The following is a 19046-nucleotide window of genomic DNA, read 5'->3' as shown; positions in this document are numbered from 1 at the left end:
TTTTACAGTAGAACAGATCTGCTGGCAATGAATTCATTCAGGTTTTTGTTTTTGTTTTTGTTTTTTTTAATTGAAATAGAATTCACATACCATAAATACACCATTTTGAAGTGTTGAATTCCGTGCTTCTGGTATATTTACGGGGTTGTGCAGCCATCACCATAGTCTAATTCTAGAACATTTCATTACTCCAAAGGGAAGCCTCGTACCCATTAGCAGTCACTATCCCCTACCCCCCGATAATCCCTAATTTACTTTCTGTGTCTATGGATTTGCCTTCTCTGGACATTTCATATAAATGGAATCATAGGCTGTGTGACCTTTCATGCCTGGCTTTCACTTCAGCATAATGTTTCCAAGGTTCATCCCTGTTGTAGCATGTATTGTCCATCTTTCCTCTTTGTAATATTCCATTGTATGGATATACTATATTTTGTTTATTCATTCATCAATTGATGGATATTTGGGCTGTTCCCACTTTTTGGGTATTATTAATAATTCTGCTGTGAACATTGGTGTGTAAGTTTTGTGTGGATTTATGTCATTTCTCTTGGAATTGTTCCTGGGGTAGAGTTGCTAGGATGATACATGAACCTTGTTTAGCTTTTGAGCAACTTCCAGAGTGTTTTCTACAGAGTCTGCGCCATTTTACATTCTCATCAGCAACATATGAGGGGTCACTTTCTTCATCTCTTTCTTGTCAGCATATATTTCTTTTGTTGTTTAGTAGCGGCCCTAGTGGATGAAGTAGTATCTTATTGTGGGCTTTTTTTGCTGTTTTTGTTTGTTTGTTTCTCTTTTGTCGTGGCTTTGATATGGGTTTCCTAGTGATTAATGATGTTGAGTATCTTTACATGTGCTTATTGGCCATTTTTCAGTGGTTGATGTAGTGTTTATTGTATGTATCTTTACTTTGTCACGTATTTTCTCTTTTGGAGAAATGCCTATTGTCTATTTTTAAAGTGTTTATTTGTCTTTTCATTCTTGAGATGAATTCTAGTATCATGTATTACACTGGTGGTTTTCTTTTTTTTTTTTTTTTAAGATTTTTTTTATTTGTCAGAGAGCACAAGCAGGGGGAGTGGCAGGCAGAGGGAGAAGCAGGCTCCATGTGGCACTCATACCCAGGATTCTGGGATCATGACCGAGCCGAAGGCAGACACTTGACAGACTGAGCCACCCAGGCATCCTAGTGTTTTTCATATTTTGAATCAACCTTTCACTCCCAGGATAAATCCCAGTTGGTCATGTTGTCTTTTTAATATGCTGCTGGATTCAGCTTGCTGGGATTTTGTTGAGGTATTTTGTGTGTGTATTCCTACAAGGTATTTTATAGTTTTATTTACAGTTTTCTTTCATGTGGTATCTTTTTCTGGTTTTGGTATCAGGGTAATAACTGACTACATAAAATGAGCTGCAAAGTGTCTGGATGAGTTTGTGAAAGATTGGTGTTGATTATTCCATAAACATTTGGTAGAGTTAACCAGTGAAACTGTTTGGTCCAGAGCTTTCTTTGTGTGATATTTTCTGGTTTTAATTTAATCTCCTTACTTATTACAGGTCTATTTTTCCTTCCTGGAGTCAGTTTTGATAATTTTATTTTTCTAGGAATTTGTCCATTTCATTGAGATTATCTAAGGTCAAGTTGGCATAATGTATTGTTGATAGTACTTGCTTATAATCCTTTTGTTTCAGTCAGATTATTTTTTTAAAGATTTTATTTATTTATTTGACAGAGATCACAAGTAGGCAGAGAGGCAGACAGAGAGAGATAGTGGGGAAGCAGTCTCTCTGCTGAGCAGAGAGCCTGATGGAGGGCTCGATCCCAGAACCCTGAGATCATGACGTGAACCAAAGGCAGAGGCTTAACCCACTGAGCCACCTAGGCACCTCTGTTTCAGTCAGGTTTGCCTTAATGTCCTTTTATTCCTGATTTTACTAATTTGAGTCTTCCTTCTCTGTTTTTCTTAGTTTAGCTAAAAGGAGTCTCAGTTTTTTTTTTTTTTTTAAAGATGTATTTATTTTTTTTGATAGAGAGATCACAAATAGGCAGAGCGGCAGGCAGAGAGAGAGGAGAAAGCAGGCTCCCTACCGAGCAGATAGCCCGATGGGGGCTTGATCCCAGGACCCTGAGATCATGACCTGAGACAAAGGCAGAGGCTTAACCCACTGAGTCACCCAGGCGCCCCAAAGGTTTATCAGTTTTGTTGATCTTTTCAAAGAACCAACTTTTTTTTTTTAAGATTTTATTTATTTATTTGACAGAGAGAGAGATCACAAGTAGGCAGAGAGGCAGGCAGAGAGAGGAGGGAAAAGCAGGCTCCCTGCTGTGCAGAGAGCCCGATGCGAGGCTTGATCCCAAGACCCTGGGATCATGACCTGAGCGGAAGGCAGAGGCTTAACCCACTGAGCCACCCAGGCGCCCCAGAGGATTATCAGTTTTGTTGATCTTTTCAAAGAACCAACTTTTTAGTTTTGATTTTTTTTTTCTATTTTTTCCCTGCCATAATCTTTATTATTTCCTTCCCTCTGCTTTCTCTGGGCTTTCGTAAATTAGAAATTAAGGGTCCTGACTTGAGATTTTCTTCTATTTTAATGTAGTTATTATAGCTTATAAATTTTTGTTTAACCACTGCTTTCTCTGTATGCATCAGATTTGGTATGTGGGGTCTTCATTTTATTTCTCTCAAAGTATTTTCTAATTTTTCTTGTGATTTCTTCGACACATTGGTTCTTATTTATGAGTTTGTTTTATTTCCATTTTCCTGAATTTTCCAAATTTTCCAATTTTCCAAATTTCCTTCTGTTATTAATTTCTAATTTCATTTCATGTGATTTGACAACATTGGATGATTTCAGTCCTTTTCAGTATATACAGGCTTGTTTCATGGCCTATCCGGGTCTGTGGTCTATCCTGGAGAATGTTCCACATGTCCCTGAGAATGTGTACACTGTTGTTTGGAGTATCATAAGTTGAAATCTGTTGAATTCTGTTGCTTTATCCTTGCTCATTTTCTGTCTACCTAGTCTGTTCTTTTTTTTTTTTTTTTAAGATTTTACTTATTTATTTGACAGACAGAGATCACAAGTAGGCAGAGGGAGAGGGGGGACGCAGGCTCCCCGCTGAGCAGAGAGCCGGATGCGGGGCTTGATCCCAGGACCCTGGGATCACGACCTGAGCTGAAGGTGGAGGCTTTAACTCACTGAGCCATCCAGGCACTGCTAGTCTGTTCATTTTTGAAAGTCAGATATTGAAGTCTCTAACTCCTTTGTATGTCTGGTAGAGTCCTTTTTTTTTTTTTTGGAAAGATTATTTTCAGTGGGTGTGAAAATCTAAGTGACAGAATTTTCTTTTTCTTTTTTCTTTCCTTTTTTTTAAACACCACACTTTAAGACCTTGCTCCACTGTTGTCTTCCTTGCATTGTTTCTGTTCGGGATTCTAGTTTGCTTATTTGTGTTCTTCTCTATGTAATATATCTTATTTTTCTCACTCTGCCTACTTCTAAGAGTTTCTCTTTTATCACTGCTTTTGATCTGTTTGTTTATAATGTTCCTTGGTATAATTTTCTTCATGTTCGTTCAGCTTCTTGGATCTCTGGGTTTATCGTATACAGCAAATTTGGACAACTTTTTTCTATTATTTCTTCAAATATTGTTTCTGTCCCCCTTCCCCTTGGTCTTTCAGGGATTCCTATTATACATATTCAGCCATGTGAAGTCTCACAGCTTGCTGATATTCTGCTCATTTTTGCTTTTTTCTTCAATTCTTCCCCTCTTCTTTAATTTTAGTTTCTGTTAATACTTGCTAAATTTTTCCTTTGCAACTATTTAACTTCCTGTTAATCTCATTCACTGTGTTTTTTTTTTCCTTTACCATTGACACTGTTTTATTTTATTATTTATTTTATTTTTTTATTTCAAGTAGGTTCCATGCCCAACATGGGGCTTGAACTCATGACCCTAAAATCAGGAGTTACATGCTCTGCAGCCAGGTGCCCCTTATTTTATTTCTAGAAATTTGATTTGGGTCTTTTTTATATCTCTTTAACATGTTTACTTATACTTTATCTATTTGAACTTACAGAAGGTGGCTGGAATAATTTTAATCTCCTTACTAATTTAATCATCTGTGGTTTTTTTGAGTCTATTTTTATAGATTGATTTTGTAATTATAGATTGGCTTTTAAGAGTCTGATACTTAACAGATTGAGCCACCCAGGCACCCCTGTAGTTACTTTTCAATCCATTTTTGCCTTGGATCCCATGTTTGAGACTTGATACTCAGGTGGATATGTCTGATAGCAAATGAAAATAAAGTCCTCTTGGAGATACACACCTGTGTTCTCCATGGTCATAATGGTTGAAGTGATGGGAATAGTCTGCTGAGAGATGAAGTTGAAAAAAAAATAATCACTTAGTTTTAGGCACTGGACCTTGGCGACAAGATGAGACAGATAGACTAACCAGTGGTCTAAGTAGTGTATTACTAGGAATCAAAAAAACATTGAAAGGGGTATGTTTTATTGTTTTGTTAGAGGAAAATGACAACTAAAAAGAGGGTATTAGCCCTTGAGAATGTAGTGGTAACCATTGAGAATGCAATAAATGATGGAGGTGGTGATAAAGTGCTTTAAAAAGTAGTGAGTCATACACTGAACACTAATTCTAACATCAGTGTATCGGAATTATCCTCAGAGACTTTTAAGCTAGAGCTCAGGTCAGCAAACCTTTTCTTTAAAGGGCCAGATAGTAAATATTTTAGGTTTTGCAGGGCATATGGTCTTTCTTAAATCTATTAACTCTGCTATAGTATGATATTAGCCTCAGACTAATGTCAAATGCGTGCAGCTGTGTTCCAGAAAAAACAGTGGTAGACTGTAGTATGCTCACCCTTAAGCTAGAAGAACCTCTGTGTTTCAGCAGTTTTTATATATATTATTCTGTATTATTATTTTAATAATATTTAGTCTGTATTATTTCTGTATTATTATTTTCATTAAGGTTTAAATTAATATTTGCTAACTTCTTCTTCTTTTTTTTTTTTTAAATTTGACGGAGAGAGAGATCACAAGTAGACAGAGAGGCAGGCGGGAGCAGGCCTCCCGCTGAGCAGAGAGCCTGATGTGGGGCTTGATCCCAGGACCCTGAGATCATGACCCGAGCTGAAGGCAGAGGGTTAACCCACTGAGCCACCCAGATGCCCCTGGCTAACTTATTTCTGATAAAAATTATTAAAACTAAGTATTGGTAATGAAGTTTGAAAAAAAAAATCCAGCGGGAATTATTAGTCTGTTGATCTTATAAAATTTAATAAACTTGACTGAACACCCCACCAGTATGCCCTCAAGAATGAGTCCGTAGAACTGAAATAGGGATTTTTGCTACCCGTCCCCACTCCTCTGCGGCACCCCCATGATGACTTCTGTGTGGTTTGAGTTGATTTGTTTTTTTATTTTGCCAAATTTTAAAAATATTTTGCCAATTTTAATAATAATTTGTTTTTGTTTTTTACCTTTTCAGTCTCGGAGAAATCTCTGTGAAGAGGCTTTGTTAAAAATTAAAGGTGTTATTAGCTTTACTTTTCAAATGGCTGTTCAAAGATGTGTGGTGCGGATCCGTTCAGATTTGAAAGCAGAGGTTAGTATTTTAAATGGCTGAATATGCTTTAGGTTTTAAGTAAACAAATCATTGTTCAAAATTGTTCCTTTTATTCCTGGCCTAGGCTTTGGCATCAGCAATAGCATCAACCAAGGTTATGAAGGCTCAGCAAGTTGTGAAAAGTGAAAGTGGCGAAGAGGTAAATGCTTTCAGTTTTCTTTGTACCTAACTGACTCCTAATTATTCTTTATGGCTAGCAGGTTGTTAGTATTATCAGGCTGTAGTTGCCAAATAAACAGGAGTATGATTGGGTCAGATTATCTTAATGTTTTTTGGCTAATAGTTAACCCTTTTAAAAATAGAAGTCTTGTGGATTTCAAAGTCTGTTCTTATATTTTGTGGGTTTCAGAGTGTCTTTATCTCAGTGGAGACATCTTCCTAATTTTATATGGAAGTAAAGGTTATCTAGTTTCCTTACATTGGTTTTTATTTTTTATTTTTATTAGTATTTTTTAAAAGATTTTATTTATTTATTTGACAGACAGAGATCACAAGTAGGCAGAGAGGCAGGCAGAGAGAGGGGGAAGCAGGCTCCCCACTGAGCAGAGAACCTGATGTGGGGCTCTGCAGTCATGACCTGAGCACCTGAGCACTGGAAGGCAGAGGCTTAACCCACTGAACCACCCCCATACCCCTTACATTGTTTTTATAGTTTTAGTTTTTGTTTGTTTTTCTTACATTGGTTTTTAAATACTGTCTTTCTAACCTTAGCTTTGCTAATGTAAAAAATAAGGGTCTGTTCTCACCATGGATAGGTAAATATAGTGAAAATCTTAGCCTCTTGCTACTTTTCCACTAGGGAAAACAAATCTGCAGTTCTTTAGGGTATTTATCTTCCCATGGAAAGGAGATTTAGTGGCCCTTCAGGGGCCCTAGATAGCCAGATAACTTGCTTTTGTTTTCCTTAATTAGACAAGAATTGCATGTTTATTCCTGGAGCCTCAGGAGAAAAGCATCTTAATTTTCATGTATATTTCTGCCTTTCTCTGCTCAGCATTTGGGCCTACCTTTATGTAAGAGGAAGATTTTTTTTTTCATTTTTCATTTTTTATTTTTTATAAACATATAATATATTTTTATCCCCAGGGGTACAGGTCTGTGAATCGCCAGGTTTACACACTTCACAGCACTCACCAAAGCACATACCCTCCCCAGTGTCCATAACCCCACCACCCTTCTTTCAACCCCCCTCTGTCCAGCAACCCTCAGCTTGTTTTGTGAGATTAAGAGTCACTTATGGTTTGTTTCCCTCCCAATCCCATCTTGTTTCATTTATTCTTCTTCTACCCACTTAAGCCCCCATGTTGCATCACCACTTCCTCATATCAGGGAGATCATATGATAGTTGTCTTTCTCTGCTTGACTTATTTTGTTAAGCATGATACGCTCTAGTTCCATCCACGTTGTCGCAAATGCCAAGATTTCATTTCTTTTGATGGCTGCATAGTATTCCATCGTGTATATATACCACATTTTCTTCATCCATTCATTTGTTGATGGACATCTAGGTTCTTTCCATAGTTTGGCTATTGTGGACATTGCTGCTATAAACATTCGGGTGAAGAGGAAGATTTTTAAAGGAATATAACCCCTGAGAAAAAACACGGTGATTAGAATGAGGAGAAAAGTTGAACTTTAACTTAAGACGTATATATCTGGGGCTCCTGGGTGGCTCAGTGGGTTAAAGCCTCTGCCTTTGGCTCAGGTCATGATCCCAGGGTCCTGGGATCTAGCCCCGCATTGGGCTCTCTGCTCAGCGGGGAAACTGGCTCCTCCTCCCTCTCTCTTCCTGCCTCTCCGCCTACTTGTGATCTCTGTCTGTCAAATAAATAAATAAAATCTTAAAAAAAAAAACCAAAAACCAAAAAAAAGTATATATCTTTGTCAGTTAGGATGATTTTGTAGTAACTCTTAACATGTCTCTGTATCAGATGCTGGTCCCATTCCAAGATACGCCTGTGGAAGTCGAACAGAACACAGAACTGCCCGACTACCTGCCTGAGGATGAGAGTCCCACAAAGGAACAAGATAAAGCAGTGTCCCGGGTCGGTTCACACCCAGAGGGTGGAGCCAGCTGGCTCAGCACAGCTGCAAACTTTTTATCCAGATCATTTTACTGGTGACTTCACCTTGGGTCTCAAGGACTGTATGAACCAACAAGGGGCCAGTTTTCCATTGTTGTGGTGAACTGTCAAGTGCAATTTGCAATAAGTTATCATGAAAAGTTTTTAGATTACATGATTGCGTATGCTGCATTTTACATTTTATTGGACATTTTGCCCCACTCAGTGGTAAAAAGGACAGAGGCTACAGGTGGATATCTTTGTTGATGAAGGTATTTTGGTTTTGTTTTCCTTTATTTGCCTCACTTTTTTAAAAAAATGGGTCCACTGTTAAACCAAACATATATATGTGCAGCTTTACATTTTATTTTACGTGAAGCACATGATTAGGAAAACTCATTTTCTCCTCAAGCCTCAGGACCTATCTGAAGAGAAGCTTACTTTCTTTTTTTTTTTTTTTTTAAGCTCAAGTTGTGCATGAATTACTGAACATTTTTCTCTGCTTTTCTTCATGAAAGATACTTGCTTTGGTATTCTTCACTGAAATTGAAAACCTTTCTCATTATCCCCATTTTGTGCCTTTTTTATTTTGCCAACCATGTTTATAGGAAGAACATTACTATAGAGACATTTTGTGAATTAAAATATATCCATATGAACATAGTAGTCCCCTAAAACCACAAGTCTACAAAAACTTTGCAGTCTTGTAATTTTAATAGGATCAACACAAAATCAGCCAAGAAGAAGGAAATGTGTTTATTAGCAAAGTACTGTTGGAAACTATTTGAATGTGATCAGCTGTGGTTCCAGTTGACTATTGTTCAGTTTGGTTTATATCAGCTCTTAAGAGTTCCGTCCAGCATAGTACTGGAAGCAGCTGTAGGTGGTCTCTAGGCCTTACTTTGTGGTCATATACTGTCCCTCGCTAGGTTAAAAAATAGTAAAGAACTGACAAACTTGAAAAAAGAAAACAAAAATTGAATGCCTATAATGCCATAGTGCCATTTGGTAGAGTCTAACCTTAAAACATGAATTGCTTTGGCATCTGCCTATTCGGTAGGCGTTTCCTTGTATTGCCTTTTGTGAATTTATTATGAACATGCAGTCGTACTGAATGAAAAAAAAAAGACTCAAATTATTGCTTATAAAGAAATAAAGCCAGCATTGGTCCACTTAATCTTGTTCTCATGTCCAGCCAGAAAAAAAGAACTTCAGTGAAGGTAAGATAAATAAATATAAATATACATACATATATATTTTTTTGGTAGATAAGAGCTAATTACATATATGTAATGCTTTATTAAATTTCTGAAATATTTGGCAACTAAAATTTTCATTTTTGAAATCCAACTAAATCCAGATAAATTTTAGTGCTAATCTGATTAAGAAACTAATATGGAGAATTTGACATTCTTTTTCATCAACATTTAGAGCTGCTATTTTATTGCTTGTGGAGAATGTGAAGTGAATATTGGACCCTGGAGGGTTTCCTTGCATTTTCATCGCTTCTCTTTTAGAGAGAATTAAAAGCATCCAGTGTCACTGGAAAAAAAAAAAATTATTGTAAAATACTTCACCAACCAGAATCTTGAGTTCACGACCTTCTGGAGGGAGGGGTAGTGAGGGGATTGGGAATGATAGTTTTCATGTGTCTGGGCTCTGATTCAGATGACATGCACAACTGAAAGTAAAAGCTTTCAAGGCGTGTATTGCTTTAAATGCATAATACAACTTGCTGCCAGAACCAGATGTGTTGAAAATGAAAACAAACCCACCTCCTTTCAATAGCCATTAAAACAAAGTTTACTGTTTAACAAGTTTGTATTTTATTTTGCATTGCCACACATCTGCCTATTTAAAAAACTACATCTCTTTGGTAGTAATGGTTCAGTACAAGTAGGTATTACAGCTTGATGTCTGTGTGTTCTAATTCTAAGTGTTCTTTTATTCCAGGTCTTATAGAGCAGTTAAGGCAACTGTAACAGCATTTTTTGAAATATATTGTAAAATAATAAAAGGTAACATAATTAAAATTGAATGGATATTGCATTTTTGTGGTATAAGCATTATTGATTACTCCTGAGCCTGTTTGTATCCACAGTGCCTGGCACCTTCTGGCTCCCTGCAGGTGCGTTACCCAGCTCATTCCCATGCATCTTCCCTTCATTTCCTTCCCGCACCACACCTGCCTCTCCCTGGGTTTGGATCAGCTTCTCCTGTACATATACTCATTGTAGCATATATAGTATTAGATTGAAATTAGATTTACCAGTGTTCCCTCCTGGCTTAGCTCTCTGAGAACCGAGAGAGTCTGTAGCTGTTAACTGGCTAGCAGTAACTGAACAAATATTTTTTTAGGAGGGTGAACAAAGAATTTTTCTTGGATCAGTAAAAATAAATGACAGGTACTTGTTAACTTGTTGGGTGACTAGGGAAAATGTCAGGTTGTATTATTTTAATTTTTTCTGGCATGTTTTGTTTCTGACTTATTGTTTCTGACTTATTCTGACTTTAGCAAGTTTCTTCATTTGCTTTGTCATTTGAGCATAATACTTGCTCTGTTGAATGAAGTTAAGGTTCGCTTATATCGTGATTCTTATAGAATTGTTATAGGAGAAATTTATTTATTTATTGTTTCAATATCCTGTTTTATAACTTACTAGCTATGTAATTTTAGGTAATAATGTAGTCTCTGAGGTTTTCCTTCATTAATGGAATGGAGATAATTCTTCTACTTTATGGGATCATTATTTGAATCTGCTGAGATCATCACACGTAACTTGAAACTAAAATCTTCTAAGTTTAAGGTGGAATTACTCTTACTGGAAGTTTGACACGATTCTCTTCTTGTGCTCAATTCCAAGTGAGACACTATACCTTTGTAAACACACGTTATCTGGCTCCTCAACTTTCTCTATGCAGTTGAGGGTATTTTTTTGAGGGTTAGTTCACAGGTATTTGATTTTTATCTGAATGTCCCTTGACAAATTCATCTGTTGTCAGGATTTCAGTTACCCTTGGGTCAGTAATTTCTAAATCTCCACGTACTGTCATCTTTGATAGCTCCCCTTCCCTTCACCATACCTATCAGATACAAAATCCGTGAGTTTTTCTCTTAGAACCAAGCTCATGGTCAGCATGCAGTGGACTTGAAAACTAAATCTGTCAGCACCATGCTAAGTCCTTTACAAATATTTAGTCCTTTAACCCTTAACAACCATAGGTAGGTACTTTTGTGTCTGTATTTTACAGATGGGGAAAATGAGGCAGAGACATAGTAAGTAGCTCATCAGTCCCAGGTGACAGAGCTCTAATAAATGGTGAAGCCAGCATTCCAACCTAGGCAGTCTGGCTCCCAAGTCTCCAAGGAGGCCTGCGTCTTAGGTCCTGCTGCTGTACCTTTCTGGCTCTACTACCACCATTCCTATCCAGACCCTCACACCTGAATCTTGTCAAGTGACTTAACTCAGGGATCTCTTAGCAATCAGAAACTCTGGGCACCAAAAAGGTCTGGTATATGAGAGAAGTGAGTCTGGTGGGCCACAACAAAGGAAAACACATAGAGCCGCTGGCCTGTCTAAAGAGGGAAACCCATGTTTGCCGCCTGTATTGTGGACTTTTAACAATGTGGAGCTTCTGGACGTTGTGGCTGTTCCAGACTCTTAAAATACTACCTGTGCCACAGACAACACCTCTGGGCCAGAAATTGGCTACTTTAACTTCCAGGGTGGCTACATTCTAATCTATTAGATTAATCTCTTTTTTTTTTTTTTAAACTATCAGATTAATCTTAACAGTATTTTTGTCATTTTCTGCTGTGATGTCAATAAAGGACTCTGGCTAGTTTGACTGCTTTGTCTAGGACCAAAAATGTCATGAGAGTTTAGCTACCAATGAAGTCCTTCATACATTCTATAGTATAATTACAGACTTTCTCTATGGGAGGCACGGTTTATCTGTTAGAAAATGTCTGCTTTATTTAGTCTTGTCCATATTATATAACTGAAGTATTTTGTATTCATCCTACACTCTAAATCTTTGCTCATACTCTTCTGATTTGGAATTTCCTCCTCTGTACTATTTCTCCTTTAAAAGTCTTCATTATGGGGCACCTGGTGGCTCAGTGAGTTAAGCCTCTGCCTTCGGCTTAGGTCATGATCCCAGGGTCCTGGAATCAAGTCCTGCACTGGGCTCCTTGCTCGGCAGGGAGCCTGCTTCTCCCTCTACTGCTGCCACTGCCCTTGCTCGTATTCTCTCTTCCTCTGTCAAATAATAAGATCCTTTAAAAAAATACCTTATTATGAAAATAAGCTCAGTATATTATAGAGATGAATAAAGAAAACAAGTCCTCTGTTATCCTACAACATAGTATCAGTAACTAAACATTTTGATTTATTCTCATTTGTTTTAATTTGTTTCGGTTGGTAAGAAGTGTACATTTAAATTTTCTTTTCCTTTTTTTTTTTTTTTAAAGTAAGCTCTACACCCAGCATGGGACTTAAACTCACAACTCTTGAGATCAAGAGTCACAGATTCTACTGACTGAGCCAGCCAAATACCCCTACACTTTAAATTTTTTAAGTGTTCAAAATAAGTATACAGTGAAAAGTGACTTTATCTTTGAACTACCAAACCTGGTTTTCCTAACCAGGGATAGCCATTATTCCTAATTTTGTGTGCCCATCAAGAATATTCTATAAATTTACCACCTTTTTCAAATTTTCTCCCCATATATGTGGGAATAAAATGCCTGGCACCTTAATTTTTTCGCTTAAAGTGTATCTTAGAAATTATTCTATATTCTTTTTTTTTTTTTTTTTTAAGGTTTTTATTTATTTATTTGACACAGAGAGAGAGATGACAAGTAGGCAGAGAGAGAGGGGGAAGCAGGCTCCCTGCTGAGCAGAGAGCCTGATGCGGGGCTCGATCCCAGGACCCTGAGATCATGACCTGAGCCAAAGGCAGGGGCTTAACCCACTGAGCCACTCAGGTGCCCCTTATTCTATATTCTTGTACAGAGCAGCTTCCCCCCACTCAGCTTCACAGTATTATATTAATGTTCCACCATTTATTTAGCCAGTGTTTTGACTGTAGTCATTTGCTATTACAAATAGTGTTGTTAGTATGTCTGTAGAGTAGATTTCTAGATGTAGAATTGGTACACCAGAGCCTGTGAGAGCTTTTAATTTTGATAGATTCTGCCTCCTTAGAGAGTATATCTGGTTTCTTCTCTCACCAGAATGATGTGAGTTCCTGTTTCCATTCAGCCTCTCCAGCTGTATTATCCCATATTTAGCCCTTAATGATCTTTAAAAAAAAAAAAAAAGATGTCCTCTGAATGAGAGTTAGCTCTTTTATATATTTAAGAGCTGTTTTTCCCCCTTTGAACTTTTCTTTTCTTTTTTGGCAGAGAGGAGAAGGCATTTGAGTTTTTTTTACCTGATTTATAGAAGTCCTCATACTAAACAGATTTGCCCATTTCTTTTTTTTTTTTTTTTAAGATTTTATTTATTTATTTGACAGAGAGCATGAGTAGGCAGAGAGGCAGGCAGAGAGAGGGGGGGAAGCAGGCCCCTGCCAAGCAGAGAGCCCCATGCGGAGCTCGATCCCAGGACCCTGAGATCATGACCTGAGCCAAAAGCAGAGGCTTAACCCACTGAGCCACCCAGGCGCCTCTGCCCATTTCTTTACTAAAAAATCTTCGCAGCACACACATTGCAACAGCATTTCGTGTTGCTTCTTAAACAAATCCTGTGAACAATTTTCACCCCATGATTCCTTCTTCCTCTTAAATGCTGTCTTAACTTTTTCGTTTCGGACCTCTCATTTATGATCCATTACTTTTCCTGAGTATATTCTTACTGGAATCAAGATCCTTAAGGGGAGGGAGTGTTTCTTATGTTTTACTGTTTGCCACACTACAGAGCATAATACAGGGCAAAATAGTGTTTGCCACACTCCAGAGCATAACACTACAGAGTGTTTCTTATGTTTTAGTGTTTGTTACACTACAGAGCTGAGCATTTGGGGAGTGTTTACAAATGAGTTATGGTGGTAGGAGAATTATAATAGTATTTCTATGTTGAAGGCATGGGTATTTAGTACTTTGGTTCAGATCTTGTCTGGATTTTAATTATTGCATATCTGGATTGCTGCTCACTGCTTGTTAGTAACATTTATCATTACTTGAGCACATGCTGTGTTTCAGGCTCTGTACTGGGTCCTTGTGTTACCTTCTTTCATCATCACAGTGCTTCCATGAGGAAGGGTTTTCATACTTATTTTACTGGAAATAAAGTAACTGGAGTCAAACACAGCTACTGAATATTGGGGTTGGGATTTTCCTTCTTAGCGACCAAATAGTTGCCCGAATAATTGTTAGATATTTTTCATTTCTGCTCTTTTGGTTGTACATCTTTAGGGATTTTTATTGTGTCAGATCCAAATTATGCTGGTTTCAAGACTGCTGTAACCTGTCCTATTCTTCTGATTTACCTGACACTTACTTGTAGTTCAGTTGACATTTTTAGTCTTCAGTCAATGCATCATATGTTTTCCTTATCCTAAATTACCAGATTCTAGTTTCCAGAACTGGCCATTCCATGGAGCCCTCTTTGGCTGTCCATTTTGGCCCTTGCCAATCTGTCTCCCAGTTCTTTAAATTCTTTCAGCATTTAAGACGTCTGCTGTACATTTGACCACTCGTATCATTTGTCTCTTCATTCCCAAATGTGTTCATTTTGTGGATTATGACAGCAGAGATTGCTTTCAAAACTCACACTTCCTCTTCTGTACTGCTTCTTACTTAACCGAGCCCAAAGTGAAGCCTGACCAAGCCTCTCATTACTGCTGTTCTCAGGACCAGCCTGTTGGCCGAGGTGCTTTGCAGCCCTTACTGGCTCAGAAACCCTTGTCTAACCTATTCTCTTCTGATAAGTTTCATGTGAAAATATAAGTTGTAAAGGTACCCATTTTTTCATGTTTACATATTTCAGGTAGGAAGATAATTTGTTAAGATGCATTAAGAATAGTGTGTAGTCTGTGCTAACAAATATTGCAGTGGGGGCAAAAATTGGGCAATATAGAGCACCTGGGTGGCTCAGTGCGTTAAAGCCTCTGCCTTCGGCTCGGGTCATGGTCTCAGGGTCCTGGGATCGAGCCCCGTGTTGGGCTTTCTGCTCGGCAGGAGCCTGCTTCCTCCTCTCTCTCTCTCTCTCTTTCTCTCTCTCTCTCTCTGCCTGTCTCTCTGCCTACATGTAATTTCTGTCTGTCAAATAAATGAATAAAATCATTAAAAAAATTTGGGCAATATAAAATACACTTCCAGAAGAAAAAGTGATTTTGTGATTGGGAGAAAAAAAGGAAATTTTAGGTTAAGATAAATGAATTAGAAGACTGATAGGTTAGTAAGTACTGCTGAATGAATTAAACAATGGTAGTAGGAAATGAAAGAAGATAGAAAAGGGGAGGAAATGCATGGAAAAGCAGATATACCAACCTTACCAATGAATAAAAAAATGGTTATAGCAAATGTAGATGAAAACCCTAAGGCAGACTGAAAATGTTGACCCAGAAATCAGGATTCAGTTTTAGGAGATAATCCATGTGACATAGCATTAAAGCAAGATGTAACTAGTGGGAACAAAACCAAGTGTTTCCAGTCCATTGAGATAAGAACAATTTAATATTAAATTCAGTAGAAAACTAGCTTATGGATGATAATGTATAAAGACACTTCTGGGTGAAGATATTTATAGGGCTGGATATAAGGACTACTAGTCTTGTAAACTTCTTGTAGAATCAGAATGTAGTAAAATTCTTAGAGATGACAATTTATGAGAATCTTCTCACTCTGTGACTAAATAAGTAGCAAGTATAGCAAGTAAGGTAACAAGTTAAAATGCATTCCAAATTAAGATCCTGATCACCAAGTGATTAGTAATTACCCAGGATGGGAAAGCCGATCAGTGCTTTTTCTTCAGTGTATGATTTCCTGGTGTTGAAATAGCAACAAGCCAATCAGATGTTCTCTTACCTCCACAGAAGTTATGTTAGACATACAACTTTTATATTCAAGAAGTTATATTGGAAATAAAAAATGAAGGTACTTCCTTACTCTTTACGGTATTTATTTCTGGTTGGTGAAGCTCAAAGGAGACAAAGTGATAGAGTAATGCCAGCAATTACCAACTCATGCTAAAGAGAGCCACAGGCTTCTATTAAAGTGTAGTGCTTACGGGTATTTTTCAGTTACATCATTAAAATCAGTTACTAAATACTTGAAAACCTATATTCTCCCAGTCCTGGTGCTTATTGGAGGGATTATGGACATAATCCTTCATGAGGCTCACTGTCCACTGGGAAGGAAGATCGTGGAACGGATAACAACAAATGTGATGTACCAGGAAATAGTACAGAAGGTTTGGGGGACCTGATATTGGTGGGGAAAGGGGGGGAGTCAGGGTAGGTTTCTTGGAGAAATTAAGATTTAAACCAGAACTTGAACGGTGAGCGGAATTAGTTGGCCTAGTGGGGCAAGGAGAGCATTCCAGAAAAAGGGAACAGCTTTATGAGGCTGGTGTATGGAGGCTAAACTGAGACTGGAATGTTGGGGGAAGCCAGATTAAACAAGATTATAGGCCTTTTGATTTAGTCCCTGGATATTCCATTTCATCTCCTAATGTAAGTAGTTCAGTTGCTTTTAAGTATTTGTACACTAATAAACAGTGACCTTTTCTGCTTTGCAGTCACTAACCATTCATTTGATCGCTAGTATTCATTTGATCTTCCCAACAATCCTGTAAAGTCCGAAAAAAAGGACTTTACATATGAAGAAATTGAAGTTCGGGTTTGGTAGTTTGCCAAAATGAGCTTGTTTAGGCTGTAATGTGAAAAGGGGAGAAGAGTGGATCTGAGGATAATTTATTACAAGGGTATTTCTATACTTGAAAGAGACTGGCAGTGGTTGCTTGGCCTTGGGGAAGTAGCCGTGGGCATGGAGAGAGGTGACCTATTTGAGACCTTTCTAGGTAGTATCGTAGAAGAACTTGGTGGTTCGTAGTGAGAGGAGATGCCCAGGATTGTCAGCCGCTGCCCTTGTGGGCTACACTGATGGGATTGTGGGCAAGGATGTTAGGGATCTAGGCATGTGTGCTTTAAGATGGGAGAGACTGAAATGTTGAAATACTAACGGGATGGATTCGAGAGAGATGAGATACAGAAAAGAGAGCAATATAAAATGAGGTTCAGAAGCAAGTAAATCCAGAGTATGGGTAGAAGGACTGGCCTTTGATAGATGAACTCCTCTGGGTCCTTCTGTACAGCTGAATGAGGACTTAGTGGACTGACCCATTCAGACATTACTTATATTACTATTCTTACATCCCTAGTGGATTAAAAAGGCAAGGGGAATGGTTTTGTCTTAAGTCTATTTAAGATTAAATCAGGATAAGGGGTGCCTGCGTGGCTCAGTTGGTTGAGCGACTGCCTTCGGCTCAGGTCATGATCCTGGACTTCCAGGATCGAGTCCTGCATCAGTCTCCCAGCTCCTTGGGGAGTCTGCTTCTCCCTCTGACCTTCTCCTCTCTCATGCTCTCTCTCACTCATTCTCTCTCAAATAAATAAATACAATCTTAAAAAAAAAAATCTAAAAAAAAAAAAGATTAAATCAGGATAAGCATGTGCTCAGTCTTGATAATAGTCACTTGTATTTTTTATATTAACATGGATGAGTTTCTTTCCATGAGGCATCATCAGATTCCTAGATTACCATCCACTTTCTCTGACCCTTTCATTTGACTTTTGCATTTTAATTCAGAGGGTCTCAACCCTGTCTGTATGTTAGGGTCACCGGCACACTCTTAATAAATAGCATTGTTCATGTCCCCATTTCAAACACTTGAGCCAGAGTCTCTAGGGATAGGGCAAGAGGCGTAGGTGGTGACTGGTGAGGGTTGGGGAGTGGTGGTTGTTTCTTTGTTTGAACAGCTTTGTGGTAATTCTAATATACAGTCAAGATTGAGAATCATGACTTTGTTGATACACTTTTAAGATCTAAAGATCTTAGGAGAGCTAAGCTTTTGCTTAGTCTAGTAAAGCTTCTTTTCTCCAACCAGCTCGTTTCAGAAACAAATTGAGAGAGCAAGCTTAAACACAATTTTTTTAATTGTTGGCTAAATATCTTTGCTATTTTATTAGTTATCAGCTTTGTATGGTTTTTCGTGTGCTCGTTTTGCCCTTGTACTTGTGTCCGGTGTGTTTCCTATTTTGGATGTCCAGATACTCTGTCTTCCCTACATAGTTTCTGGTATGGTGCTGCCTATTTGGTATTCTTCGTAGCTATGGAGTTTCTAACCTTGAAATTTTCCTTTATTTTAGCCCCCAGTATCACATGTTCTGAAATATTTCAACACATACACCCCAAAATGTTTGGATTCTTTAGATATCTAGGCTGTGATGAAAATAAAAAGATACTAAAAAGTCAAATCAGAGTTTAAAAATTTCTCAAGGCACTGCTGGGCAGAAAGCTTAAATTTAAGCAAATGAATACTTAAAGTGGATATAAAAATTTTAGAGCTAGCAACTATTCAAAAGCATAAATGTTTTAGGATGAGGAAGCCTCTGATAGTTGTAGTAAGCTTGCATTGTATTTGGTATCTGTTATAAATTACAGCTTCTATTATTACATCAACATGGAATTATGTTAGTCTGTGAGTCTTGGTTAATGGGTGTCACACATTTCCTGTATATTTATAAATTCTCCAAATTAAAAATATTAATCCAACACTAGAAGCAAGAATGTCATCAGTAGAAAGGCAGCTATTTTATATGACTTATTAGTAAGTTATGGCTATTATTTTTCTTCACCTGATTCAAAGGAATGCACAGGATATGTTCATGTAGACTATACCCATTAGTGCTTACTGTAGAGGAATGGTATTGACAATCTAATTTCAGTTGTCTACACTTTCAAAACAATGAAGACGTATCACTTACCATAAAATAGAAATAGCAACCATTTAAAATAGTTCAACATTTATTGTATCATTTACTCTATAGAGGCAATCTCATTATTACTGTAAATATAGCCAGTTTATGTGCATATGTAGATGCAGGGATCCATAATGTACATTGCAATTTGTAACAAATACACAAATGTAATGGATATTTTGGATTATTTTCAATACAAGCTCATAGAAAACAGATTCTGTGGCTGTGTGCTCTCTAAGGAGTGGTTTTGATTTCAAGACTTGAAAGTTTTTAAATGAAATTTTGCCTCCCTCCCTTTTTTCTTGCAAATGAATTATTGAAGAAAAAAGTATGAA

General features: G+C 37.6%; 1 protein-coding gene across 2 annotated transcripts in view; it reads left to right on the top strand.

Annotated features, from left to right (window-relative positions):
* ARMC1 (armadillo repeat containing 1) overlaps window positions 1-9771 on the top strand; it is a 35526-nt gene extending 25755 nt beyond the window's left edge. For both annotated transcript variants that reach the window (XM_032316342.1, XM_032316341.1), the window contains exons 5-7: window positions 5522-5638; window positions 5724-5798; window positions 7591-9771. In XM_032316342.1, coding sequence (XP_032172233.1) covers window positions 5522-5638; window positions 5724-5798; window positions 7591-7782 — 384 coding nt within the window. In that variant the 3' untranslated portion in view covers window positions 7783-9771. The remainder of the gene's footprint in view (window positions 1-5521; window positions 5639-5723; window positions 5799-7590) is intronic.
* Window positions 9772-19046: the final 9275 nt, after the last annotated feature.

Source organism: Mustela erminea, chromosome 16, assembly GCF_009829155.1.
Source record: "Mustela erminea isolate mMusErm1 chromosome 16, mMusErm1.Pri, whole genome shotgun sequence".
Taxonomy (NCBI): Eukaryota; Metazoa; Chordata; class Mammalia; order Carnivora; family Mustelidae; genus Mustela; species Mustela erminea.
This window is presented reverse-complemented; position numbering and strand designations above follow the sequence as displayed.